At 50.1% G+C, this 27,022-nt stretch overlaps 1 protein-coding gene across 3 annotated transcripts; it reads left to right on the top strand.

Annotated features, from left to right (window-relative positions):
- Positions 1 to 9,930: 9,930 nt before the first annotated feature.
- Hnf1a (HNF1 homeobox A) lies at positions 9,931 to 24,536 on the top strand. Of its 3 annotated transcripts, none has more exons than XM_048342817.1 (10): positions 9,932 to 10,573; positions 15,279 to 15,478; positions 17,869 to 18,055; positions 18,276 to 18,517; positions 19,774 to 19,925; positions 20,035 to 20,251; positions 21,740 to 21,931; positions 23,135 to 23,256; positions 23,350 to 23,494; positions 24,193 to 24,536. In XM_048342817.1, exons 1-10 carry the CDS (start codon positions 10,248 to 10,250, stop codon positions 24,318 to 24,320), a joined length of 1,911 nt encoding a protein of 636 aa, XP_048198774.1. In that variant the 5' UTR covers positions 9,932 to 10,247; the 3' UTR covers positions 24,321 to 24,536. The 3 variants fall into 3 exon arrangements, with proteins under 3 accessions (XP_048198773.1, XP_048198774.1, XP_048198776.1); XM_048342819.1 differs by having other exon boundaries at positions 9,933 to 10,573; positions 20,050 to 20,251; XM_048342816.1 differs by having other exon boundaries at positions 9,931 to 10,573; positions 20,050 to 20,251; positions 23,135 to 23,494.
- The last annotated feature ends 2,486 nt before the right edge of the window (positions 24,537 to 27,022 follow it).

Raw genomic sequence — 27,022 nt, 5'->3', positions numbered from 1 at the left:
GCCATTCCCAGGGCCAGGTGGAGGCCTCCTTTCTTTACCCTGACCATAGAGAGGAACTAGGGGCCTCACCAAGTTTGTGGATGCCTCTGGAAACCGGAAGGGGCGTGGCCTCACTTCTCTAAGTCAGTGGCTGTAGAGAGCATGAGGCAGGCTGGAGGTCTCTCCATATATTTAAAATCAAAGCATGTCTTGAGCCTTGGAGATCAATTTCCTTCTGAAAACGGATCCTTTATCTCCTGGGTAGGAATTTTCATATTCCTCCTAGTCACTGCATTTTGATTTAGTTTCATGAATCCTGACCTGACTGTACTGGGAGAACATTAACCCTTCCCCATGAAGGTGGCGATTTCCTTGGCTACAGCAAGGGTAGGAAACAATCTTGCTCAAGCTGGCCACATGTATTCAGTGTTGGCACTGTCTGGCACACAGTAGGCACTTTATAAGCATTACTCAAATATTCTTACTGTGTGCATCTAGTTGCATGTATAAGGTTTATGTTTCTCCCACTTTTTCCTTAGTAACAAGACTTTGAATCATGTATGTGTGCACATGGTTATATTTTGTTCCATGAACTATGAATGAAAAGTACTGTAGGAGACTCCCAGGAGTCTCAGCAAGGCAAGTGTTCTACCTCTTGAGTGATTGATGTCCCCATTCTTTTTTTTTTTTTTTTTTTTTTTTTGCCAGTCCTGGGCTTGGACTCGGGACCTGAGCACTGTTCCTGGCTTCTTTTTGCTCAAGGCTAGCACTCTGCCACTTGAGCCACAGCGCCACTTCTGGCCATTTTCTGTATATGTGGTGCTGGGGAATTGAACCCAGGGCCTCATGTATACGAGGCAAGCACTCTTGCCACTAGGCCATATCCCCAGCCCCTCCCCATTCTTTTTGTTTGTATTTTGTTTTTGAGTTGGCAGGGAGGAATCTCATTAACTTTGCCTGGGTTAGTGAAAATGCTCCCTTGGGCCTTTATAGTTTTGCTTTTTTTTTTTTTTTTTTTTTTTTTTTTAAGATGCGGGTCTCTCGATGTAGCCCAAGATAGCCTAGAACTTGCTGGCCTCAAATTCTCAGTTCTTCTGCCTCAGCTTCCCAAAGTGCTGGGATTATATGCTGCCTAACTGAATATTTTTTATAAAGGCAATAGTCTGACTCCCAAAGGTTTCATCTCTTCATGGGAATTAGGTTTCAACATATGAATTTGTTGGGGACACACACACACACACACACGCGTGCGTGCACACACACACACACACACACGGAAAGGATGAGAAAGAAGCTGCCCATGAAAAGGAGTGTGGGAAAGCGGAAGGTTCAGAGAAAGGACAGAATGTACAAAGGCCTGAGGCCCAGAGTAGCTTTGCACATCCCAGAAGCTGTTGGCTCACGTGGTACACTGTACTGTGGAGGTGAGTGGGAGTATGGGATTGAGACAGGCATGGTTGTGTCAACTCCCTGTAGGTCAAGACTAGGTATTTACATCCTAGCCAACTTTCTGCTTTAATGAATTCCTTGCCTATCAGGCAATACTGAATTTTAAGTGGTACAAACCCAGCAACAACCCTGTGAATGAAACCCACCTTATCTCTTCTTTTAAGACCAGAAACTGAGATTCAGAGTGGGCGTAGAACTGGTTCAAGGTTACCTAGCAAGTCCACGGCAGAGCTCGCAAATTGCTTGTCCTGTGGGCGCACTCAACTCGCCTCAGGAGACCATACTCATTTATGTATTTTCTTATTCTGATTTGCATCTTCGTATCACCTCTGGGGTTTGCTTTGTTGAAACCAGGTTGTCTTCACTTGCAAACATCTTAGAGGGCAGGAGTGCATGTGACCCCACAGTGTGTACAACTTGCTTGGTCCTGAGAAAATTGCTTGAGGTACTTGTTCAAATGAGAGATTCTCTGGCATTTGGCTGGTATGATCTAGGGAAAACAGGCACAAGAGCTTGGTATCTGAATTTTGCCCAATCATGACTGGTTGGGCTAAAGGTTAGGATGCTTTTCATCATGGAAGTCCAGCGCCCTCTGCTGTTGATGAAGAGGATGGCACAACACAGAAGGATGCCCAGCATCTAATTCCTTTCTATGAGGTGTTCTTCTTACCTCAAAATCTTGGGTGCCGGGCTGGGGATATAGCCTAGTGGCAAGAGTGCCTGCCTCGGATACACGAGGCCCTAGGTTCGATTCCCCAGCACCACATATACAGAAAAAAACGGCCAGAAGCGGCGCTGTGGCTCAAGTGGCAGAGTGCTAGCCTTGAGTGGGAAGAAGCCAGGGACAGTGCTTAGGCCCTGAGTCCAAGGCCCAGGACTGGCAAAAAAAAAAAAAAAAAAAAAAAAAAAAAAAAAAAAAAAATCTTGGGTGCCAGTGGCTCACATCTGTAATCCTAGCTACTCAGGAGGCTGAGTTTTGAGGATCACCGTTCGAAGCCAGCCCAGACAGAGAAGCCACCATGAGACTCTGATCTCCAATTAACCACTCAAATTTGAATCCAGAAGTGGAGCTGTGGCTCAAAGTGGTAGAGTGCTATCCTTGAGCAAAAGAGCTCAGGGACAGTGCCTAGGCCCCAGGTTCAAGCCCGATGACTCACAGAATAAGTAAATAAATGCAATTTGTTTTAGGCTTCCAGGGTCACTATGTGTTATGGGCAGGAGAAAGGGAAGTAGAAGGAAGGTCAAGGTTGTCCCTACTTTCCCAGACTTTGCAATCTAGCTGGATGGATAAGACACCTTCAGGGGACAGGGAATATGGCCTAGTGGTAAGAGTGCTTGCCTCCTATACATGAAGCCCTGGGTTTGATTCCCCAGCACCACATATATAGAAAATGGCCAGAGGTGGCGCTGTGGGTCAAGTGGCAGAGTGCTAGCCTTGAGCAAAAAAGAAGCCAGGGACAGTGCTCAGGCCCTGAGTCCAAGCCTCAGGACTGGCCAAAAAACAAAACAAAACAAAACAAAACCCAAAGACACCTTCAGGAAATCATGAAAAACTCAGAAATTGTTGATTGGGTATATGTTGTGTACAGAGTTCTAGGCTTGTAAGTATCAGTGTTTATGAAGACTGGGCACCCCAAAATAGATTGTCCTGGGCTTTGGATCATCTGTAGTACACAAATTTTTTTTTTGCCAGTCCTGGGCCTTGAACTCAGGGCCTGAGCACTGTCCCTGGCTTCCTTTTGCTCAAGGCTAGCACTCTGCCACTTGAGCCACAGTGCCACTTCTGGCCATTTTCTATATGTGTGGTGCTGGGGAATTGAACCCAGGGCTTCATGTATATGAGGCAAGCTCTTTTGCCACTAGGCCACATTCCCAGCCCATGTAGTACACAATCTATAGTTGGAATGAGAGGTCTTATGGATCTTCCTGAGATTATAGACATGATCCACTGCTCTTGTCCCTGAGCTTTTTCCTTTCTTTCTTTTTGTACTCAAGGCTAGCATTCTAACACTGAGCCACAGCTCCATTTCCAGCTTTTTGGTGGTTAATTGTAGATAAGAGTCTCATGGACTTTCCTGTTCTGACTGGCTTTCAACTGGGATCCTCAGATCTCAAGCTTTTGAATAGCTAGGATTACAGGTGTGAGCCACCAGCACCAGGCAGTCATTATTAAGTTTTAGAGACAGCTTTCTGTTTATGGCAAGGGATTTGTTTCTTTTAATTACATCATTTTAATTTTAAAATGAATTTGTTTAAATCAAAGTGTGTTTGTAGGAGAAAAATTGCCAAGTAAACAATACTTCAGGTGATGCTTAAATATAGCAAACAACAACAACAATAATAAATAAGCAATAAAACCAGGTGGTACTGGTTCCTGAAGTTGGGAAAATATTGCTTAAAATGGGGGTGTCTCACAGGCTGTTGAACAGGAGTGTGGCTTTGAGGTTTAGGAAGACAATTCTGACCTCCAAGGTGTATCCATCCACCCCCTTGAGCATTTACTGAACACTTTCTGTGTGCAAGCAGGGTGCTGGTATTTGGAGATGCAGTGTGATTTTGATGTGGCCTATACTCCAGTGAGCTCAAAGTCTGATGGGAGAGGCTGATTGATGAGGAGGTGATCTGAGGGCAGGAGAGCAGGGATCCCTTTGCTAAAGGCTAGGGAGGCACTGGTGATGAGCTGAGACCAGGACCTGGGGGCACAGAGGAGCTTGGGGTTCTCTCCAGAGATGCAGAAACCATGGGCTTTCTAGAGTTGCACCCCTAGGGAAAAAGGATAAGTGGGGAAGAATAACAGGAACTTGATAGGAAGTCTAAAGCAGCCAGGCTCCAGTGACTCACACCTGTCATCCTAGCTACTCAGGAAGCTGAGATCTGAGAGTTGTGGTGTGCAGCCAGCCTGGAATAGAAAATCCATGAGATTCCTATCTCCAGTTAACTACCAGAAAGGCAGAAGTGGAGCTCAGTAGTTCAAGTGGTAGAGTGCTTTCTTTGAGTGAAAAAGCTGAGAGACAGTGTCTAGGCCCTGAGTTCAAGCCCTAGAACCACCATATATATATATATATATATATATATATATATATATATATATATAAAATTATAAAACACAATTTTGGCTCTTAATTGTATATTTATTTATTTATTTGCCATTCCTGTGGCTTGGACTCAGGGCCTAAGCACTATCCCTGGCTTCTTTTTGCTCAAGGCTAGCACTCTACCACTTGAGCCACAGCGCCACTTCTGGCCATTTTCTGTATATGTGGTGCTGAGGAATTGAACCCAGGGCTTCATGTATACAAGGCAAGCACTCTTGCCACTAGGCCATATCCCCAGCCCTTAATTGTGTATTTATATATGCATTTGTATGTACATATACATAAATTTGGCTTTTGATAAATATACATATATAATTTTGGCTTTGGATAAGTATATATTTGTATACATACACATTATATATTTGCATATATACATTATATATTTGTATATATAATATACATTATATAGTATACATTTGTTATATACATGTTTTATATATTTGAATATAACATATAGACAACATATATACAAGTTTGTACACATGTTATATACAAATATAAATTTAGTTTTGATAAATAATATTTACATATTTATTATATATTACATAATATAATTTATGTAATATATATTATATCACATATTTATATATTTGTTTTATATATTTATAATATACACATGCATGCACACACACACACACACACACAATTGTAGATACCAGGAAGTCCTAGGTAAAGGGGCCAGTGTTGGGCAAAGAAGGTTTTCTGCTGTGTCAGAAGGGAAGGAAAGCAAAAGAAGGCCAGATTAGCATTCCTGTGTAATCTAGTCCCCAAATCCATTCACAAGCACCTGGTCCTCAGGACCTAACTGCTGGTTTTTTTTGTTTGTTTGTTTTTTTGGTCAGTAGTGGGGCTTGAATTCAGGGCCTGGGTGCTGTTCCTGAGCATCTTTTGTGCAAAGCTAGTGCTCTACCACTTTCAGCTACAGCCCCATTTCTGGCTCTTGAGTGGCTAATTGGAGATAAGAATCTACCCAGGCTGGCTTTGAACCGTGATCCTCAGATCTCAGCCTCCTGAGTAGCTAGGGAGATAGGCATAAGCCACCAGCACCTGGCTTCTCACTGCTTCTTAATCAGGCTCAGCCTCCCAACACTGCTGGGGATTAAGTTTTCAGCACTTGAACCCAGAGGACACCATGCAAACCATAGCTTGTGGGGTTTGAGCTTGTGCATGGGGGAGTACACACACAAATAAAGAGAAAATCACACATGGCTAATTGCAATAAAATATAGTTACTAATTTATTTACCAAAGTTATTTAGCACCTATGGTGTGTGTCACACACAGGGAACAAGGCAGAGGAAAGCTCTTTCTTCATGGGGTGTTGAGGGTATGGCAGAGAAAAGGCAGACTGTAAACCATCCATGTAACATGTAAGCAAATCACAGGGGAGCCATAGCCAGTAGAAAAAGTGTAAACCACATATACAATTTTTGCTTACTTTTTAGTAGTGCTGGGGATAGAATTTAGGGCCTAGCAAATTCTGGAGTGGTACTATACCACTTAGCCACACTCCCCAGATTGCAAACACAATTAAATTGTTTGAACTCAGGGCCTTGTAGTTCTCATTTGACTTTTTCACTCAAGGTTGGTGTTCTACCTCGTGAGCCACAGCTGCACTTCCAGCAATTTACTGGTTAATTAGAGATAAAAGTTCTCACAGAGGCTGGGAATATGGCCTAGTGGCAAGAGTGCTTGCCTCACATACATGAAGCCCTGGGTTCAATTCCTCAGCACCACATATATAGAAAAGGTCAGAAGTGGCGCTGTGGCTCAAGCGGCAGAGTGCTAGCCTTGAGAAAAAAAAGAAGCTAGGGACAGTGCTCAGGCCCTGAGTCCAAGCCCCAGGACTGGCAAAGAAACAAAACAACAACAAAAGTTCTTACAGACTGTTCTGCTCCAGGCTGGCTTCAACCAGCCATCCTCAGATCTTAGCCTCCTGAGTAGAGTAGCAAGGATTGCAGGCATGAGCCACCAGCACTCCTGGCTATTAACAAAAAAATCTGAAGTTGAGTGTTGGTGGCTCATACCTGTAATCCTAGCTACTCAGGAGGCTGAGATCTGAGGATCATGGTTCAAAGCCAGCTCAGGAAGGAAAGTCCAGGAGACTCTTATCTCCAATTAACTACCAGAAAATGGGAAGTGGCACTGTGGTTCAAGTGGCAGAGTGCTAGCCTTGAGCAGAAAAAGAAGCCAAGGACAGTGCCCAGGCCCAGAGTTCAAGCCCCATGGCTGACAAAAAGAAAAAGAAAGAGAGAGAGAGAAAAAGAAAGAAAATCTGACAGGGTCTCACTATGTAGCCCTGTTTGCATCAGCCTCCCCAAGTACTAGGATTGCAGGTGTGAGCTGCCACATTCATCTAATTTAAATATTATTAAAAAAATTTCCAGATGTGGTGGTCTGCAAGACTAGCTATTGAGGAGAGGTTATGGTTAGAGGCTGGCCTGCATAAAAAGCTTTAAGATGCTCTACTCTCAGCCCATAATGAGCCAAGTGTGGTGGTGTGGGCCTGTAATCCCAGCTTCATAGTTGTAATAAATAGGAGGACAGATGTCTAGGCTGGCCTGGGCAAAAAGCAAGACTGTATTTGAAAAATAAGGGAAGCAGAAAAGCCTTGGGTGGGGGGTGGGTGGGGGTGAGAGAGCAGCTGCCTACCAAACAGTTGCTCAAACCTGAGTTCAAACTTCTTGCACAGCCTCACCAAAACGTTTAAATTTTATTTTAAAATTTAGGCCAGTATATCCAAAACACTATGATTCAGCCAGGTATGGTGGTGGATGCCTATAATCGCAGCCTTCAGGAGGTAGAGGCAGGATAATGAGGTCCTATTTCAAAATCAAACCATACTCCAAACAACCCAAAACTCACAACTTCCCCCCTCTTCCCCCCAATACGATCAACTCTACAAGAACCACTGGCCACATCTCAAGTTCTCAGTAGCCACACATGGCAAGGCTATGGTACAGGACCACACAGTAGATACAGCATTTTCTTAGTAGGTGGTAAATGGTTGATGAATTAGGTGTTCGTGTGCACACTTAACCCTCTCTCTGGGAACCTCAGCTGAGCCCTGAGCAAAGGTTTTTGGATAGAGGGCTGTAATTATTTAAAAGTTTGACAATTCACTTATCATACATTTTCCCTATTCATTTAACTTAATATTTTTAAATGTACATTTCATTTCAGGACATAAGAAATGATATAGGCATTCACACACAGTGAGACCAAAGGAGGACATTCTTAGGAGAGTAAAAGAAAGACACAATGCCTAGGTGCATATGATCATACAACATAACATTTATTGAAATGAACTCCAAGAAATGAAAATAATTTTTTTCCATTTTTGCTGTTTTTGTTTTCTTTCCTGTTTGTTCATTTATCTGTCTTTGGGAGGGTAAGGAAAGGCACAGAAATGGTGGGACAAAAGATGAACAAATGCAGCAGTGGTACCCATTGGACATTAGGTTGAAAATGAACTGTACAACTGTGGGTGGGGATGGGAAAACTGGGAGAGAGCAAGGAAAGGGGTGACATTGTTCAAACAGAAATATACTTTACCTCACTTATGTAACTGTAATCTCTCTGCACATCACCTTTATAATCACAATAAAAAATTAAATGTACATTTCAGCAGTTGTTAGCATTTCTTTAGTATTTTCATCATCCCCCAAAAGTTTGTTCACATATAGCGACTACTCCTCATTTCCTTTGTGTGTATATGTGTATGCTGGTCCTGGAGCTTGAACTCAGGGCCTAGGCTCTGTTCCTTAGTTTTTTCACTCAAGGCTGCTGGTGCTTTACCACAGGGACCAAAGCCCCACTTCCTGGCTCTGTGTGTGTGTGTGCGCGTGCACGCACACGTGCGTGTGTTTACTTACAGATAAGAGTCCCTCAGAAATTCTGCCTGGTCTGGCTCAGAATCATGATCCTCACATCTCAGCTTCCGGAGTACAGGCTAGGATTACAGGAGTGAGCCACCTAGCCTACATTTTCTTTTTGCCAGTCCTGGGGCTTGGACTCAGGGCTTGAGCACTGTCCCTGGCTTCTTTTTGCTCAAGGCTAGCACTCTACCACTTGAGCCACAGCACCACTTCTGGTCTTTTCTGTTTGTTTATTTATTTATTTATTTTAGCCAGTCCTGGGGCTTGGACTCAGTGCCTGAGCACTGTCCCTGGCTTCTTTTTACTCAAGGCTAGCACTCTGCCACTTGAGCCACGGCGCCACTTCTGGCTGTTTTCTGTATATGTGGAACCCAGGGCCTCATGTATACAAAGCAAACACTCTTGCCACTAGGCCATATCCCCAGCCCCACTTCTAGCTTTTTCTATGTGGTGCTGAGGATTAGATCCCAGGGCTTCATGCATGCTAGACAAGCACTCCACCACTAAGCCACATTCCCAACCTCCTCCCCTTTTTTTAAACAGGAGAGTGACATACTGTTGCATGGTTATGCCCAATTTTTGTTTTTTCTGTTTTTTGGCCAGTCCTGGGCCTTGGACTCAGGGCCTGAGCGCTGTCCCTGGCTTCCTTTTGCTCAAGGCTAACACTCTGCCACTTGAGCCACAGCGCCACTTCTGGCTGTTTTCTGTATATGTGGTGCTGGGGAATCGAACCCAGGGCCTCATGTATACCAGGCAAGCTCTCTTGCCACTAGGCTATATCCCCAGCCCAGCATATGCCCAATTTTTGTCTATTCACCCCTGGCTGGGTGTTCATGTCTTTCTCCCCATTTTGGCTGTGGTGGATGATGCATCTATGAATATTCATGTACAATATTTCATATGGACCCATCCACTTTTCATTCTAAAGGGCCTGGCATGAACTTTAAGTCTAAAACTATACTGGACAAAAAACAACAACCAAAAAAGATCTCCGTGACTAAGTTTTTTGGAGGCTCTTAAAATTCATACCTAGGGCACAGGTTCTTCTCTCTCCTGAACCCTGCCCACCCTGCCCACGCTGCCAAGTCACCTCTCGGGCTGTGTGACTTCAGAGAAGTTGTTCAACCTCTCTGTGCCTGGATTTCCGCTAGTAGGTGGAGATCATCCGTCGGATTGACCTCTGCACAGGACAGACGTAGCCGGTCCTGGCCCATGGCAGATTGAAGTTTGTGGGATGGGATGAGGAGGTCCCCAAAAGGACTTGACCTCACTCTGCCCTTGAGAGTGGGTCCAGAAGCCAAAGCTTCCTGGTGTTCCGGTGTCTCCTAAGAAACAAACTTGAGGGGTTCTTGGGCGTGGGCCTGGCCCCTTGCTAGGCCTGGCGCGGGGCGGGGGGGTGGGGTGTGAGACCTAGTGTGTCGTGCTCCCCTGTCCTCCCTGGTGTCCAGCTGCCCCCTGTCCCCCGTCCCTCCTCCCCACCCTCCCCTGTGCCCACCCCCAGGGAAAGCCGGGCTCCCGGCTCCTGCTCCTGCCGGCTAGACGCTAGGCCTGTGCTTTGCAGGGCTGAAGTCCAAAGTTCAGTCCCCGCGCTAAGCACACGGATAAATATGAACCTTGGAGAATTTCCCCCAGCTCCAATGTAAACAGAGCAGGCAGGGGCCCTGATTCACTGGCCTCTGGGGCCAGGGTTGGGGGGTTGGGGGTGCCCACTGGGGCTTGGCTAGTGGGGTTCGGGGGTGGCGGTGGGCACCTGGAGCTGGGTGACCGCCGGGCGGCCAGCGGGTGGGTGGGGAGGGCGGGCGGCCCGCTAGTGGCCAGCGGCCGCGTGGTCCGGTGGCCGCACAGCCATGGTGTCGAAGCTGAGCCAGCTGCAGAGCGAGCTGCTGGCGGCCCTGCTCGACTCCGGCTTGAGCAAGGAGGCGCTGATCCAGGCCTTGGGAGAGCCGGGCCCCTACCTGCTGGCTGCGGACACCCCCCTGGACAAGGGGTCGTCTAGCGGAGGGAGCCGAGGGGAGCTGGCGGAGCTGCCCAATGGGCTGGGGGAGCCCCGGGGCTCCGAGGAGGACACGGACGACGATGGGGAAGACTTCACGCCACCCATCCTCAAAGAGCTGGAAACCCTCAGCCCCGAAGAGGCAGCCCACCAGAAAGCCGTGGTGGAGACCCTTTTGCAGTAAGGATCCCCCCCCACCTCTGATTTCCCACCCCCCATCCATCCCAGCCCAGCCCACCGGGGCCTACCCTCACTCCTGACTTCCTCCCGTCCAGCCGGGCCTCTGGCCTAGCCGAGGGAGCAGGAGAACTCAAGAGGGTCCCTGCTTGCAGGCTGGAGGCTGGAGCTCCAAACTGTCCTGTCTGCTGCACCTAAAACCTGGATGGACCCGTGGCCTCCAGCCCGGTCCCTAGGAAGTGGGTTAAGCCCCCAGGGTGTCTTCAGATGGAGCACAAAGTTGGAGGGGCCACAATTCAAATGCCTAGAGCACCAGAGGGTGGAGGAAAACCTTTGTCCATTTGTACTTCTCTAACTGGTTTCCCTGCTAAGTGCTCAGAGAAGCTGGACCAAAGCTGGGGCTGGGGGTGAGAGTGGGGGTGGGCTCCCCTGATCTTGTGGGACCTCAAGCATTCAGTTGGGAAAGCCTAGGTCTTTCTTACCTGAGGTAGATGGAACCTTGGGTTCCTGCCCCACCAACGAGTCCCCCAGCCTGGCTGCAGGCTTGCATGAGAGGCCCAGCTCTTCCCTCCATTCGGGCTGCCTCCTGGGGGGTTGAGGGTCTCCCCATCTGCTCCCAGCCACCCCATATCCTGGAGAACTGGGTGGGTCCAGCAGTTGGAGGCCTCCCCTCTCCTCAGAAGAGCTGACCTGGTTACTAATTACCCACGCACTTTATTATTTCTCTTTTGTTTTATAAATTTATAAATGGCAAAATGCTCTGATAAGGCCTGTGATCATTAACTTGTAAGGCTGGTGGCCCGGTGAGACCGGGGCCAAGCAACCTCCCACCAGTGGGGGTGGGGAATGGGGGGGTGCTAGAGTGGAGGAAGGGCAAGTTAGGGGGCTATAGGGAGTACCCCTACAAAAAGGCTCCCTAAAATGTACCCCAACCTCCACCTGCTCGAGAACCCATACTACTCACATTCATTGATTCCTTGTCTAAGTTCCCATAATAGGGATTGAGGTGAGTTCTAAGGGGAAGCTGGGGATAATTTAGCTTCATCAATGGGAGAAACTGAGGCTTAGAATGAGAAGGGAGCTATAGCTGGGGTGTGAGGGGCGGGCGAGGGGACGGTTAAAAGGAGTGCTCAGAAGACATTTTGCAGGGGGGAGGTGGTTGTGGGGGGCTGGGAGTGGTGGGCTTGATGCCTCTATTCTGTCCAAGGTCCTGATTCAGGCTTGGGCTGGGGGTGGGGGAAGAGTGGAACCTACCCTTCTCCAAAGTCCCAGAGACTCAGGAGGCCCTGGGGAAGGGGGGCAGGGGAGCAGTCTGGCCCCCTGACTTGGCAGGAAGATGAGGGCAAAGGGCCACCTCACTGCAGGGGTGGGGCAAAGAGCCAGGGCTTGCCAGATCCAAAGCCAGGGCCACCAGGACAGGGTGGGGCTGGGCCTGGGTTGCTTCAGGGCCCCAGGTGGGACTAGAGGTTTTTGGGGTGATACCGGAGACTCAGGGCCCAAGGGCCTTCTTACCTGGCTGGGCTCTTGATCAGCAGCCCCTCTGGTGGGGTAGTAGGGCAGGGGGAGGCTTGGATCCACAGCCTTTGACGGAGGGGGGAGCAGAGGTCAAAGTACTCCTTGGGGACCAGCAGAAAGACCTAGAAGGTGAGGATCAGGGGACTGGTGGCGAGGAAGGAGGAAGAGATGGAGAGTTAGGGGAGCTAAGCAGGCAGAAAGGGAGAGGGTCTCAGAGCAGCTGGGAGAAGGGGCAGGGGAGAGAATGAGGTGCCCCAAGCAGGCAGGAGGCTGTAAGTGTTCCCCTCCCACCAATTGGGTTTTCTTTAATGCTAACAGCATGCTATTTACTTTCCATTTAAATTTGAGATGTTGCTATAAATTATCAACCAGCTCCTTGTTCCTGTGGAGTTGATAACTAACTACCTGGGTTACTTATTGTTCAGGTAACAAAAGACATCTGCGAGCACCCCAGAGGGGAAAAAAGTGGGGCCTTTAGCTTCAAAGCAGGGGGATGAGTCCACCAGGAAAGGACTGGGGATGAGAGGACACTGGATGATGGCCTCGTTAGGTGGGGAGGTTGAGGCAGGAGGAGGTGAGGCACCAACTGGAGCCCAAGCAGCAGCTGTTGGAAAGATGGTTTATAGGAAGAGGCAGGAGGTCTCAGTTCTCCTTCCCCACTCCACCCCCAGCTCCCATGTTTGAAGGCCTTAGCAGTAATCAGATGTTTTCCTTAGGTCTTTACCACTGTATGATACTAGATGAGTTCTTTCTCCTCCACTGCCTCAGTTTTCCTAAGTAGACCAATCTCTTCCCTGACCTCTTTCTCTCCCTCACTTTGCACCCTTTACTCTGTCTGTCCTGTCTCTGCATACACACGGGCACACGAGCAGATTCCCACCTCAAGGCCTTTTCACCTGCTGTTCCTCTTTCTCACAGCCCTCTTTCTTGATCTCTGTTTTCTGCAGAGAGAATGTCTGACTAGGATTCCTCCAGCTAAGGGAGCACCTGGGACCAAGGGCCCCTTTCTGTGTGAAAGCCCTTTGTGGGTCCTCCTGGTCTCAGAACAGCTCAAACCCCAAATTGAAAGCTTTCTGGTCCTCCCCAGCAAGTAACATCAGAGCACGGGGTGAGCGCTAAGAAGATGGTAGTCAAAGTAGGAGCATCTGCTCTCACTATGGGTGACCAGCCCGCCTGGGTTCTAAATGCAGCTCTGCCCCTTTCCAATCCATCAGTGGGTTGATGGCTTTCCTTTGCTAAGCCTCCGAAAAACAGAGAAAGAAATAATCTGTGCCCATAGATTAAACAACGTAACAGACACAGGGTAGGAAAATTGCCTGGATGGCACATGCAGAATGGTGGCAAATGCCTTTATTATTATTATTAGTGCTAGTAATGGGGCGCATGAGGATGTGCTAGTCTTTGTCCTCTGTGATTTCTTTCTTTTTTTTTTTTTTTTTGGTGGGGGAGAGACATAGAGCAGGAGCTGAGAACCTAGTCAGTTTTCAGTTCTGGGCCTCTTTTGAGTTCTACTCCCTGGAGAGAAGGAAAGGGAGGGGTGACCTTAGGGGAGGAGAGAGGCCATCAGATAAATATGTTTGCCAGAAGCCCAGACTGGACTTTGAACTGCCCTTCCCTCCTAGTCCTGCCTGGCACCCAGAGAATGGAGAGGGGGAGGCTGGAGCTCCAACAGGAGAAGCCTGGGAGGTTCCAGCACCTGGAGACATCCATGTGCGCATGCGTGTGTGCTGCGCTTGCGTGCTGGTCCTGGGGCTTGAACTCTGGACCTAGGCACTGTCCTTGAGCTTTTGTACTAAAGACCAGCGCTTTACCACTTGAGCCACAGCTCCACTTTGGGTGTTTTAGTGGTTCACTGGAGATAAGAATTTCACAAACTTCTCTTACCAGGCTGGCTTTGAACTATGGTCTTCAGATCTCAGCCTCTTGAGTAGGTAGGATTACAGGCATGAGCAGCCAGCTCCTGGCTACAAAATATTATTCTTGAGCCCTCACTACATCACCTTGGACCACCAGCTTCACCCTTCAGAGCCTCAGTGTTCTGCCCTGTGGCCTGGTATCTGAGTCAGGTCTGGTTCCTTGAGTTACTGTAAGGCTTAAATGGCTAGCCCAATGCAGCAAATATTCCTGTGTGACTTTACCTACTGCAGACCGATTTAAATTTATCTATCCCCACCTTCTCTTCCTGTCTGATAAAGAGAAAAGGAAGTCAGAGAGAGGGCAAAGCTGACAACAGTGTGGACTCCTATTACAGAAGGGCGTTGCCCAGAGTGCCAGGCAAGAGCGAAGGAAAGGCCTGGGTAGGAGGGCCTATCTGGTGTTACTGTGGTGTTGATGTTGGTGCAAAATTAGAAATGAAGAGAGAGAAGCCAGGTGTTTAAGAGCACACCTATAATCCCAGCACTGAGGAGGCTGAAGCGGGAGGATGGAGAGTTGGAAGCCAGACTTCAATAGCAGGGCAACAGTACAACAGGTATACCAGATAGACTACACTCTGCCCATTTATCTACTCATTTATCCACTTATCCATCCATCCCCATCCATCCATCCACTCATCCAGCCATCCACTCATCCATCCAAACATCCACTCATTTGTGTATTTATTCTATTTAATTAATTAATTAAAAATTTTTTTGGTCATGTGGATTGAACTCAGGGCCTGAGCGCTGTCCCTGGGCTCTGTGCTCAAGGCTAGCACTCTACCATTTTGAGACACAGCACCATTTCCAGTTTTCTGATGGTTAATTGGAGATAAGAGTCTCACAGACTTTCCTGCCCATGATCCAACCATGATCCTCAGATATTAGCCTCCTAAGTAGCTGGATTACAGGTGTGAGCCACCAGCGCCTTGTCTCATTTGTGCGTTTATCAGGGACATACTTTGCCAGGCCTCTTTGCTGCCCTCTAGGTGTTTAGTTTCTCACAGTGGATAGACACATTTGCTATTCCCAGACAGGAAGAGGGGCGGAACTTTAGAGGAGGTTTGTTGGTGTGATTCTCCTCCTGTCTGATTATCTCCCTGTCTACTACTTGTGTCCATGTGTCTGTGGCTTGTGTCCCAGTGTAGGTGACTGGATCTCCTTGTTTCTCAGCCCAAGGGCTCCCCTCCCCCATACCCAGGTGGCCTAGGACCCTAGCAGGGTCATCAGGGCCAGTGGGACCCCACTGAGCAGGCCCTCTGCTCACCTTCTCCCAGGGAGGACCCATGGCGCGTGGCAAAGATGGTCAAATCGTACCTACAGCAGCACAATATCCCTCAGCGGGAGGTGGTGGACACCACTGGCCTCAACCAGTCCCATCTGTCGCAGCACCTCAACAAGGGCACCCCCATGAAGACACAGAAGCGAGCGGCATTGTACACCTGGTATGTCCGCAAGCAGCGAGAGGTGGCTCAGCGTAAGTAACTGCCCCGGCCTGTGTTATCCCTGCCTGGGCCTCTGCCTGAGGGACTCACTCTGCACAAGGCACTCTGGGGGAGGGAAGCCAGGTGGATGCTCTGGGCCCCCTCTTTCCACCAGTGTGCAGTTTGGTGTGGAAAGTGGGAGCAAAGATGGGTGTGAGACTTGCATTATCATGGGATGGTACTTATTGAGCACCTACTGCGTGGCAGGCCCAGTGCAGAACATGGAAGTATTTCTAAATGGTGAGAGCTGACTGTGGATAAGAGACATCTGGTTTTCCTCAGGGAGATAGTGGTATCAGGAAAGCTCAGGTGCTAAGCATGGCCTTTAAACTAGGCTGTCTATTTTTGTTCCTTTTTGTTCTAATATTTGAGCCATGCCTCCACTTCCTGAAAATTCTCATATACTACCCCTACCCAGTCTGTGTATTAGTCTATCTGTCACACTTACTAACCAGCATTAATATATTTTAATACACTTAGCTTTTCTCGAGGGTCTTTCTGTTTCTAGATCCCATTGGAGTGGACTTGTTTTATTTCATTATTTTTGTTTCCTAAGGACCTTTGGTTATTACAGTCTCTTAGGATTTCCTGGGCTTTGATGACCTTGTTGGGGTAGTGTGGGGTGTGTGTGGGGGGGGGGTAGTGTGTGTGTGTGCATGTGTGGACAGACACATGTGTGGATGCTCAGGGCCTGGGCACTATTTCTGAGCTTTTCTGACTTTTGAGCCACAGCTCCACTTCTGGCTTTTTTGGTGGTTAATTGGAGATAAGAGTCTCATAGACTTTGCTTCCCTGGGCTAGCTTTGAACACGGATTCTCAGATCTCAGCCACCTGAATAGCCAGGATTACAGGTGTGAGTTACCACCAGTGCCTAGCTATGGAGGATATAAATACATACACACTTATATTTGCACATATATATGTGTGTGTATATACATATATATAGTATATATTTAAAGTTGAAATGTTTTAGGCATGGGGCCAAGTCTGGAGTGTCGTGCGCTCCTGGTCTTGGGTCTTGTCCCTGTCTGCCATCCTAGGACCAAGCCACAGAGGTGGGAGATGACACGATGCCATCTCAGAGTCTGTGTGGGTGGGTAGTGGGAATGAACCATGGCTGTGCAGGTGAGTTTCTAACCCAGGAGAAGGCTTGGCTTCTGGGTCTCCCCATTTCTTTTTCTTTTTTTTTTCCAATCCTGGGGCTTGAACACAGCACTTCTTTAGGCACTGTCTCTGAACTTTTTTTTTTCTTTTCTTTTCTTTTTTTCATTCTCGGTTGTGGGGCTTGATCTCTGGACCTGGACGCTGTCCCTGAGCTCTTCAACTCAAGGCTAGCACTCTACCACTTGAGCACAGCACCACTTCTGGTTTTTGAGTGGTTAATTGATGATAAGAGTCTCATAGCCTTTCCTGCCCTGGCTGGCTCAGATCTCAATCTCAATCTTCAATCCTCAGATCTCAGCCTCCTGAGTAGCTAGGATTACAGGCGTGGGCCACTGGCGCTGGGCTCCTGAGCTTCTTTTTGCTTATGGCTAGCACTCTACCACTTGAGCCACAGTGCCTCTTTCAGCTCTTTGTGTTTATGTGGTACCCAAGAATCAAACCCAGGGCTTCATGCACGCCAGGCAAGCACTCTACCACTAAGCCACATTCCCAGCCCCACCCCCCATTCATTTCTCAACAATCATCTATCTGTAAAAGACCAACCAGCTGATGAGGGTGGGCTGGGTCTCTTTCTTCCTAGCAAGTCTGATTCCCAATTCTGGAGAGTTGACAAGGTTCAAGTTACTGCTCTTACATCTCAGGGAGATGTGTAGCTTCCCTAAGTTTCACCTTCCTCACCTATACAATGGAGAGAGTAAATATGCCAAACTTGAACTCATGCTACTGCTTACCTGGAATCTTGTGTTGAGAACTGAGAGATTCTATCTTGGCACTGTTAGAAAAGTGTGCAGGGGTTGATTAGTGATGTCTGCCTTAGACACAGATTAAGAGAGTGGTGGACTGGGAATATGGCTTAGTGGTAGAGAACTTGCCTAGCATGCATGAAGCCCTAGCTTCGGTTCCTCAGTACCACAAAAAGAAAAAGCTGGTAGTGGAGCTGTGGCTCAAGCGATAGAACACTAGCCTTGAGCCCAGAGAGGCTCTGGGACAGAGCCCAGGCTCTGAGTTCAAGCCCCAGGACTGGCAAAAAAAGAAGTAGTTGCCTGTGTGTTGTGTGTTGTGTGTGTTATCACTGGGTCAGATGATTTCTAGGTTTAGCCTCAGGCTCCCCTGGTGTGGCACTTTCAGAATGCGAGAGAATCAAGGTCAGGGGCAAGTGAGATGTTGTGGGGAGGTTGGTTATGGCTGATGCCCCATTTATGGCTCTCTGTCCTCCAGAATTCACCCATGCAGGGCAGGGTGGGCTGATTGAAGAGCCCACGGGGGATGAGCTGCCTACTAAGAAGGGGCGGAGGAACCGTTTCAAGTGGGGTCCAGCATCCCAGCAGATCCTGTTCCAGGCCTACGAGAGGCAGAAGAACCCTAGCAAGGAGGAACGAGAGACCTTGGTGGAGGAATGCAATAGGTAAATGGGTGGAGTGCTGGTTTGGTGATGGTTGAGGGGAATGACAATACAATGTTGATTTTGCTCATATACAACTGAGACCAGAGGGGTTAAGTTACTTGTCTAAGATCACACAGCAGAATTGGTGTTGGAAGTCAGATCTGCCAGCTTTAGGCACTCTGGCCCAGGAAGGGGCTCCTCCAAGCTGGGCGTGGAGGTTCACAGGAGGCCATCTCTGCAGGGCGGAGTGCATCCAGAGGGGCGTGTCGCCCTCGCAAGCACAGGGACTGGGCTCCAATCTTGTCACGGAGGTGCGCGTCTACAACTGGTTTGCCAACCGACGCAAGGAAGAAGCCTTTCGGCACAAGCTAGCCATGGACACATATAGTGGGCCTCCACCAGGGCCAGGCCCAGGGCCAGCACTACCGGCCCACAGCTCCCCTGGCCTGCCCCCATCGGCCCTCTCCCCCAGCAAGGTCCATGGTGAGTATGCAGGGCAGGGGCCGGGCTGGGAGCGAGAGGGGACAGTAGGGGGGTGGAGGGGACAGAGGGAAGAGGGAGGGGACAGAGGGCAGGTGGAGGGGGACAGGAGGGAGGTAGGAGGCCACATTGGCAGGCACCACCCTCACCCTTCAGCACCAGTTTGGTTGTGTTCCACAGTAGTCTCCCTGCTCTTGTACCCCGGCCAGTCCACCTGTTCCCCTCCACAGCAGGCATTCCTTCCACTCCTTTGTGTCCACACGTCCAATTCAGCCCACACACTCTGCTGACCACAGTTGCTCCCCTCCCCTCCACTCTTCTCTGCCCTGTGCTTGGCTCCCCCACCTTACCCACCACTGCAAACTCTCCCACTTCATCTAAGTTTGCCACAGTGCAATCCAACCAATTTCTACCTGATTCATGCAGTCCAGTGCAGCAGAGTTCAGTGGAATCCAACTAATGTGGCACAAATTCCTCTCTTGTGGAATTGATCCCAGGATCCCGCCCCCCCCCCCCAGATACTAAAAACAAAATCTCACTTTATACCCAGGTGGCCCTGACTTTCATGCTCCTGTTTGTCACTGGGGATGACTGGCATGTGCCACTGTTCCCAGCCATTGTGCTTCCCCTGGTAGCTAGGCTATCAGGCATGGGCCACAGTGCCTGGCTGTTGGTTGAGATGGAGTCTTGTGAACTTTTATACCCAGGATGGTCTTGAACCATGATCCTCCAGTGTCTACATCCCAAGTAGCTGGGATTACAGGTTTGAGCCACACTGCTGGGCTTACACTGTTTTTGTTTTTGCTTTTTGTCTGTCATAGGGCTTGAACTCAGGGCCTGGGGTTCCTGAGCTTTTGCGCTCAAGGCTAGCACTCTACCACTTTGAGCCACAGCGCCACTTCCAGCCTTTTGGTAGTTAGTTGGAGATAAGAGTCTCACAGACTTTCCTTCCTGGGCTGGCTTTGAACTGCAATCCTCAGATCTGAGTCTCTTAAGTAGCTACAATTCCAGGTGTGAGGCACCAGTGCCTGGCAACACCGTGTTTGATAGAGCACCTGCTGTGTGTGAGGGCTAGCACTTGGCAGTCCTAGCACCCTGGAGGGAACAGGGAACAGCCGGCTGGAGCGTTGGGCAGCTCAGTAGTTTCTTGATTATGGGAGGAAAGGCAGGCATGCGGCCTGAGCACAGCAGTACAGTGTAAGACACTGAGGTCTGTGGAGTGGAGGAAGCACTGAGGCTGACCGCTGACTCTACTACAGGTGTGCGCTATGGACAGCCTGCGAGCAGTGAGGCAGCCGAGGTGCCATCCAGCAGTGGTGGTCCCTTAGTGACTGTGTCCACACCCTTGCACCAAGTGTCCCCTACAGGCCTGGAGCCCAACCACAGCCTGCTGAGCACTGAAGCCAAGCTGGTGAGTATCCCCTCTTGGTGGGGAACCCATTGTCCATGGCTGAGCAGCTCTCCAGTGGTCCTGAGGGAGGTAGGGGGTGATGGGAGGCCCCCTCCCTTGACCCAGATGGGTTTCCTCCTTGCAGGTCTCAGCCACTGGGGGCTCCCTGCCCCCTGTCAGCACCCTGACAGCACTGCATAGCTTGGAGCAGACATCTCCAAGTCTCAGTCAGCAGCCCCAGAACCTCATCATGGCCTCACTTCCCGGGGTCATGACCATTGGACCCGGGGAGCCTGCTTCTCTGGGGCCCACGTTCACCAACACTGGTGCCTCTACTCTGGTCATTGGTGAGCTGGTGGGGGTTGGGAGGGCTCTAGGGGGGGCTCATGGAATCTTGGGTGTGGAAAGAACCCTTAGGACTCGTTCATTCATGTGCACCACATCTGTTTTTCTCCTTCCTTCCTCCCTCCCTTCTTACCTTCCTTCCTCTCTCCTTTCTTCCTTTCCTCCCTTCCTCCTTCCCTCCTTTCTCCCTTCTTCCCTCCCTCCCTCCCTCCCTTCTTCTCTCCCTCCCTTCCTTCCTTCCTCCCTCCCTCCCTCCCTCCCTTCTTCTTTTCCTTCTCTCTCTCCTTCCTTCCTTCATTTATTGGCAATGGGGATAAAACTGAAGGCCTTGTACTTGTTCCCACTTGAGCCACACTCAGTCCTTTTGCTTTTTTAGTTTACTTTTCTTTTTCTTTCTTTTTTTTTTTTTTGCCAGTCCTGGGGCTTGGACTCAGGGCCTGAGCACTGTCCCTGGCTTCTTTTTGCTCAAGGCTAGCACTCTGCCACTTGAGCCACAGCGCCACTTCTGGCCATTTTCTGTATATGTGGTGCTGGGGAATCGAACCCAGGGCCTCATGTATATGAGGCAGGCACTCTTGCCACTAGGCCATATCCCCAGCCCTTTAGTTTACTTTTCAAATAGGGTCTCATGCTTTTGCTCAGCATCAGCATTAGACCTCTTCCTTCCTTGGCCTCTTGAGTAGCTAAGATTACAGGCCATACACCACCTGTTTTCTGAGTAGAGTCTACTCCTGGCCAGACACCTCCCTGTATCAGTGATATGTGAAGGAGCCAAACAGACCAATACCTTAAGAGTTCCAAGTGCTGCAGTGGGCAGTGAACACAATGCATAGATGACAGAGCACCTTAGAAGGCAAGAAGTCTGTGGGAAAATTAGAGTTGGGTAAAACAGGAGAGGGGGAATTGATGTTTTCTAGTTTTTTTTTTTTTTAAAGAAATATCACTCAGGGATGGGTGCCAGTGTCTTATTCCTGTAATCCTAGCTACTCAGAAGCCTGAGATCTGAGGATCATGGTTTGTAGCCAGCCTGAATAGGAAAAGTCCATGAGACTCTTTGTTTTGTTTTGCCAGTCCTGGGGCTTGAATTCAGGGCCTGAGCAAGCCTGAATAGGAAAAGTCTATGAGACTTTTTGTTTTGTTTTGCCAGTCCTGGGGCTTGAATTCAGGGCCTGAGCACTGTCCTTGGCTTCTTTTTGCTCAAGGCTAGCACTCTGCCACCTGAGTCACAGCGCCCCTTCTGGCCGTTTTCCATATATGTGGTGCTGGGGAATCGAACCGAGAGCTTCATGTGTAGGAGGCAAGCACTCTTGCCACTAGGCCATATTCCCAGCCCTCAGATTTATTTTTTTAACACCTCTTCTTCTAACCCATGGGCGTTGGGAAGAAGGGACAGTGCCTCCCTCCCCCCACCAGGGATCTGGGCTGGGTCTGGGGAGACAGTGGGGTGGGGGTGTAAAAGGCTTGGCTGACCCCTGCCTCTCCCGCCCTAGGCCTGGCCTCCACTCAGGCACAGAGCGTACCAGTCATCAACAGCATGGGCAGCAGCTTGACCACCCTGCAGCCTGTCCAGTTCTCCCAGCCGCTGCACCCTTCCTACCAGCAGCCTCTCATGCCCCCCGTGCAAAGCCACATGGCCCAGAGCCCCTTCATGGCCACCATGGCTCAGCTGCAGAGCCCCCACGGTGAGTGCCCCTGGCCAGAGCTGGGGGTGGGGTGAGTGGGTAGAGGTTGGCTATGGACACCTGCAGGGCAGGAAGGCGGGTGGCAGGACGTCATCTTTGGGGCTCTGAGACAGACATCTGAGTGAAGATGTGCAGTGGTGCAGGACATTGGCACTTCCTTGCACACGGTGGGGGGGGGGGTGCAGAGGGGAAGAGCGGGTCGCTGTGGCCAATACTTGGCCGCTGGGAACTCCATTTAGCAGGCTCTTCCCATAGAGCCTCAGCCCTGGGCTGAAGCCAACACTCCCGCAGCTCTGGAGTCAGACCTTTTGGGAATTTGGCAATGGGGCAAGCACCTGTGGGCATGTGGACCTATCTCTGCCTCCATTGTGTGGCTTCCTGTGTGTGCATTCCACTCTCATGGAGTCTGGGCAGATGTGGTTCTAAGGTGGGATAAGGGGTCTAAGCCTTTGAAGGGGGAAAGGTGGGGTTACATATTAGAGAGGTGTCTGGAGGTAGAGATGTTGCTGCCTTCTGCCCTGCTCACATGGACAGGGGCCTCCTACCTTTTTTCTGAGGCCCGGGCTTAGTGGTGCCTGTGCTTAGTACAACAGTACCTGAACTTAGTACCTGTACTTAGTACAGCATTATCTGAACTTAGTGTAGTATCTGTGCTTAGTACAGCAGTATCTGCACTTACTACAACAGGGTCTGAGCTTAGCACAATAGTATCAGCACTTAGTATTGTAGAACTCATGCTTAGTGATCACCTGTATTTAGTGCAACAGCACCTGTACTTAGTACAACAGGACCTGCACTTAGTATAATACCTGCACTTAATATAAGAGCCTATACTTAGTACAATAACCTCAGTGCTTAAGACATTGCCTGTGCTTAGTATGAGTACTTGCACTTAGCACAACACTGCTCATGTCTAATACATTAGGGCCTACACTTAGTACGGCATCTTCACTTAGTTCAGAAGTACATGTTTGGTACACAAGTGTGCTTTGTACCACAGCACCTATGCCTTCTGTTCTTTCCCACCTGGGGCTTCTGGGAGACATGAGGAGCTGTGGGTGGTCCCCTCGATCATAGCTGAGTAGGTCCCTGGAAAGGCTGAGAGGGCTATTCCTCCTTGGGACCCTGCCCCATCATTTCAGCCAGGCCCCCAGTCCAGGGTGTCATGTCTGTTGTGTGTCACTCTCCCTCCCTCCTGGCCAGCCCTCTACAGCCACAAGCCTGAGGTGGCTCAGTACACGCACACAGGCCTCCTGCCCCAGACCATGCTCATCACCGACACCACCAACCTGAGCGCCCTGGCCAGCCTCACGCCCAACAAGCAGGTAAGGCTGTGGTCCCCCAGCGGCCCTGCCCACAGGTGTCCCCTCCCCCCCACTCCATGCCCCAGGAGCTCAGGGGGTTGCTCTGGTCCCCAGGTCTTCGCCTCAGACACTGAGGCCTCCAGCGAGTCCGGGTTGCATGCCCCGGCTTCTCCAGCCACCACCATCCACATCCCCAGCCAGGACCCTGCCAACATCCAGCACCTGCAGCCTGCCCACCGGCTCAGTGCCAGCCCCACAGGTGAGCCCCCTCATTCTGCCTCTTCATTGCTGTACCCTGGGAGGGTGGGGGTAGTTCTTGCCTTCCAGGCACAGCTCTGGCACCCATGAAGTGCCAAGTGGTGTTTGTGCTGCAGAATGGAGCTGGACTGGCAGGCACAGGCTCCTTCACTCAGTGGAGGCAAGAAATGAAGTACCTGGAAGACACAGCTGAGACAATAAATGGGAAGTCAACTAGGTTTACTGCAGGCCGGATGTAATTCACCAATGTTATCTGGTTTAGCTGGGCTCAGGACTGATTATTCTATGAACGGCTAGCATTTAAAAATCCAGAGGCTCAGAGAGTAGTGTTTCATGCTTTTAATCCCAGTTGTGGGTGGTGCAGGTAGGAGGACCACGGTCCAAGGTTAGCCCTGGACAAAAACACAAGACCTTACCTGAAAAGCAGCTGACACAAAAAGGATGGCAATAAGGCTCAAGTGGTAGAACAGCTGTCTAGCAAGTGCAAAGCTCAAAACCCAGTACTGCCCCAAACTTCCAAACTATCCCGAGTAGTCATGCCTGGTGGCCCGAGCCTGGCTGGGAGGGTTCCTTTAAGACATGAGGAGGACATGATTTGGGGGCTGTACGATCTTCTGGGGTTCAGGTGAGGTCTGAGCACCCCTAGGGACAGGCAAGTGGGTGGGTCCAAACAGCGAGCAGCTTCGTTTCTCTCCATAGTGTCCTCCAGCAGCCTGGTGTTGTATCAGAGCTCCGATGCCACCAATGGCCACGGCCACCTGCTACCATCCAACCACGGAGTCATCGAGACCTTCATCTCCACACAGATGGCCTCCTCCTCTCAGTAACCATGGCAACTGCCTCCCAGGGTTTGGGCCCTGGAGCCTGCCTGGGGGGTGATGAAGATCATAGCCACTCACCAGAGGACACTGGAGCCAGCCACACTTCTGCTGCCATGTGGTCTCCACGCCACTCTACCAGCACTAGACAGGGAGTTCCCAGAGGCCCCCTGCTGAGCAAGAGGAGGGACTGCAGAGAACAGGGCCTCTTTCTGGAAGGACAGTGCCAGCCACTTTAAAAATTTTTTGCCAGTCCAGGGGCTTGAACTCTAGCCATGGGCACTGTCCCTGAGCTTTTTGCTCCAGGCTAGCACTTTTAAAAAAAAATTGTTGCCAGTCCTGGGGCTTGAGCTCAGGGCCTGGGCACTGTCCCTGAGCTTCTTTTGCTCAAGGCTAGCACTCTACCACTTGAGCCACAGCTCCACGTCTGGCTTTTTCTGTGTATGTGGTACTGAGGAAGCAAACCCAGGACTTCATGCATGCTAGGCAAGCACTCTACCACTGAGCCACATTCCCAACCCAGCACTCTCCATTTTGAGTCACAGTGCCCCTCTGGTTTTCTGGTGGTTAAGTGGAGATAAGAATCTCATGAACTTCCCTGCCTGGGCTGGCTTCGAAGCACGATCCTCAGATCTCAGCTCCTGAGGAGCTAGGATTACGGGTGTGAGCCACCAGTGCCCTGCCATATTTCTTGCAGCCCTACATCAACACGGTTGCCTGACACTACATTTGCACCCATCTGGCCACTCCACCCTGCCTCAGCCCCCTCCAGCTACCCAAGTGGTTGCTGTGTGCCAAGGCCTGGCACTCAGATACCCAGCTCCTGGGGAACTTGAGCTAATAGGCAGGCAGGGCTCTCTTGGCGGCTTCCAGGACCACTTTCCTGTTAATTCGTTCCCCTTGACCATCATGCCTTCTCGATGCCAACTTGCTACCTTGCCCCTTCTTGAAAGGCCGCTCCTGACTCATCCAAGCTCTAGGCCCAAGGAAGTAGCTCCTCTGGTCTCAGGACCCAAGTCTGGCGGGAAACCACAGAGCTCAGGAGCAGCAAGGACTTGGCAGCTGGCAGAACTGAGGTGGACAGAGGACAAGGAGGTGGGGAGCAACTGCATGCCCTGGACTGAGGGTCAGAAGCTTGGGAACCTGGCCGGCTCAGGACTGGGGTCAGAGCAGCTGGGAGACCCCAAAGCACATGTGACCTCATCTTGTAGGGCTGCTACTGAGACCCTGCGCCCCTTGCAGCTTCCAGCCAGTTATGGGCGAGCCTGTACAATTATTTAACTTGTAGTAAAGCCAGTGAGAAATGCAGAGCAAGTTCTTGCTTGCCCAGGAGTGGCTGATTGGGGTTGGGCAGGAAGAGGGTGGCTGAGGTGCGGTAGGGGACTGAGGTAGAAAAAAACAGTTTCCAGCCACACCTATTTACACCCTCCTGTTTCTTGTGCTCTGCTGAGCCTGAGGTGATTGGACGTTGCCAGAATTATCTTGGTTTTGAACTTCTATCCCTTGTAGAAGACCCCGGTTGCATGAGGCCTAGTCCCAGTGCTGTGACACTTCCTGAAATGTTGGAGCTGGAGTGGAGTATATCTCAAGGGTGTGGGCAAGATGACCCCAAATATGGTGTTTATTTTAAAATGTTTTAAGTTTCAGCATTGATGGTGCAAACTGGTAAGCCTAGTATTGGGAAGTCGAGGCAGGATTATGAGTTCAAGGCCAACCTGAGTTACATACTGAGGCTGTTCAAAAAAAAAAGAAAAAGAAACTAAAAAAGCCAGACTTGTAATCCCAGCCACTCTGCCGGGCTCGGGTCGCCTCCCCTGGCACGGGGGGTCAGGCTCTACTCTAATCTAATAGCTCCCTTTCTCACCCTCTCCCCTGGTCACCCGACCCGCAGGTAAGGCCAGAGTGGAATGGGGGGCTCAGGAAAGACCTCAGGTGCACGCAGCCGTACGAGATCCCTTGTCCTCCCTCCTTACCCACGAAGGAAGCCAGGCGCAGACGGGTCTCGGAGACGCTTCAAGAGCAGATCTGATTTAATAAGGTGGCTAACAGTTGATATAGTAGGGGTGACGAAAAAAGGGGTGATTGACCAAGAGCTGGCAATAGGCTGGCGAGCTTGTCGTAAGACCCCCTCATGAGCTAACATCACCTGCATAGCACCACCCCATGGGCAAAGCCCGCGAGAATGGGGAGCACATGGGCTGGCGAGAAAGTTGGGGGGCTGGTCGCAAAGCCAGTTCTTCTGGTTCCAGACCCAGAGAATTGTGGCCTGCTTCCGCATTCCCCCAGGGCTGGAGGAAGGGCGGCGTCTCGGGAGCACTCTCCTCTGCCCTTCCCCCTCAAGGCCAAAGCTGAACCCCAACACCACTCAGGATGTGGAGAACCATACTCTGAAGCCAGACTGGGCAAAAGCATGAGACCCTAGCTGAGAAACAAATGAAAGGGAAAGAAAGGATGGGAGGTGCTCAAGTGCTAGAGAGTGAGGTCCTGAATTCAATCCCAGCATTGACAGAAAACAATAAAAATAAAGAAGAGCCAGGTGCAGTGGCTCACACCTGTCATCCTAAGTTACTCAGGAGGCTGAGATCTGAGGATCACAGTTCAAAGCCAACCTGGGGCAGAAAATTCCATGAGACTCTATCTCTAATAAAGTACTCAGAAAAAGCTAGAAGTGGCACTGTGGCTCAAAGTGTTAGAGTGCTAGCCTTGACTAA

Source organism: Perognathus longimembris, chromosome 3 (assembly GCF_023159225.1).
Source record: "Perognathus longimembris pacificus isolate PPM17 chromosome 3, ASM2315922v1, whole genome shotgun sequence".
Lineage (NCBI taxonomy): Eukaryota > Metazoa > Chordata > Mammalia > Rodentia > Heteromyidae > Perognathus > Perognathus longimembris.
This window is presented reverse-complemented; position numbering and strand designations above follow the sequence as displayed.

Coding starts and splice junctions, on each gene's coding strand:
- Hnf1a (XM_048342816.1), top strand. CDS start 10,248: ATGGTGTCGAAGCTGAGCCAGCTGCAGAGCGAGCTGCTGGCGGCCCTG. Junction 10,574..15,278: donor GTGGTGGAGACCCTTTTGCA/GTAAGGATCCCC, acceptor ACCTTCTCCCAG/GGAGGACCCATGGCGCGTGG. Junction 15,479..17,868: donor GCAGCGAGAGGTGGCTCAGC/GTAAGTAACTGC, acceptor TCTGTCCTCCAG/AATTCACCCATGCAGGGCAG.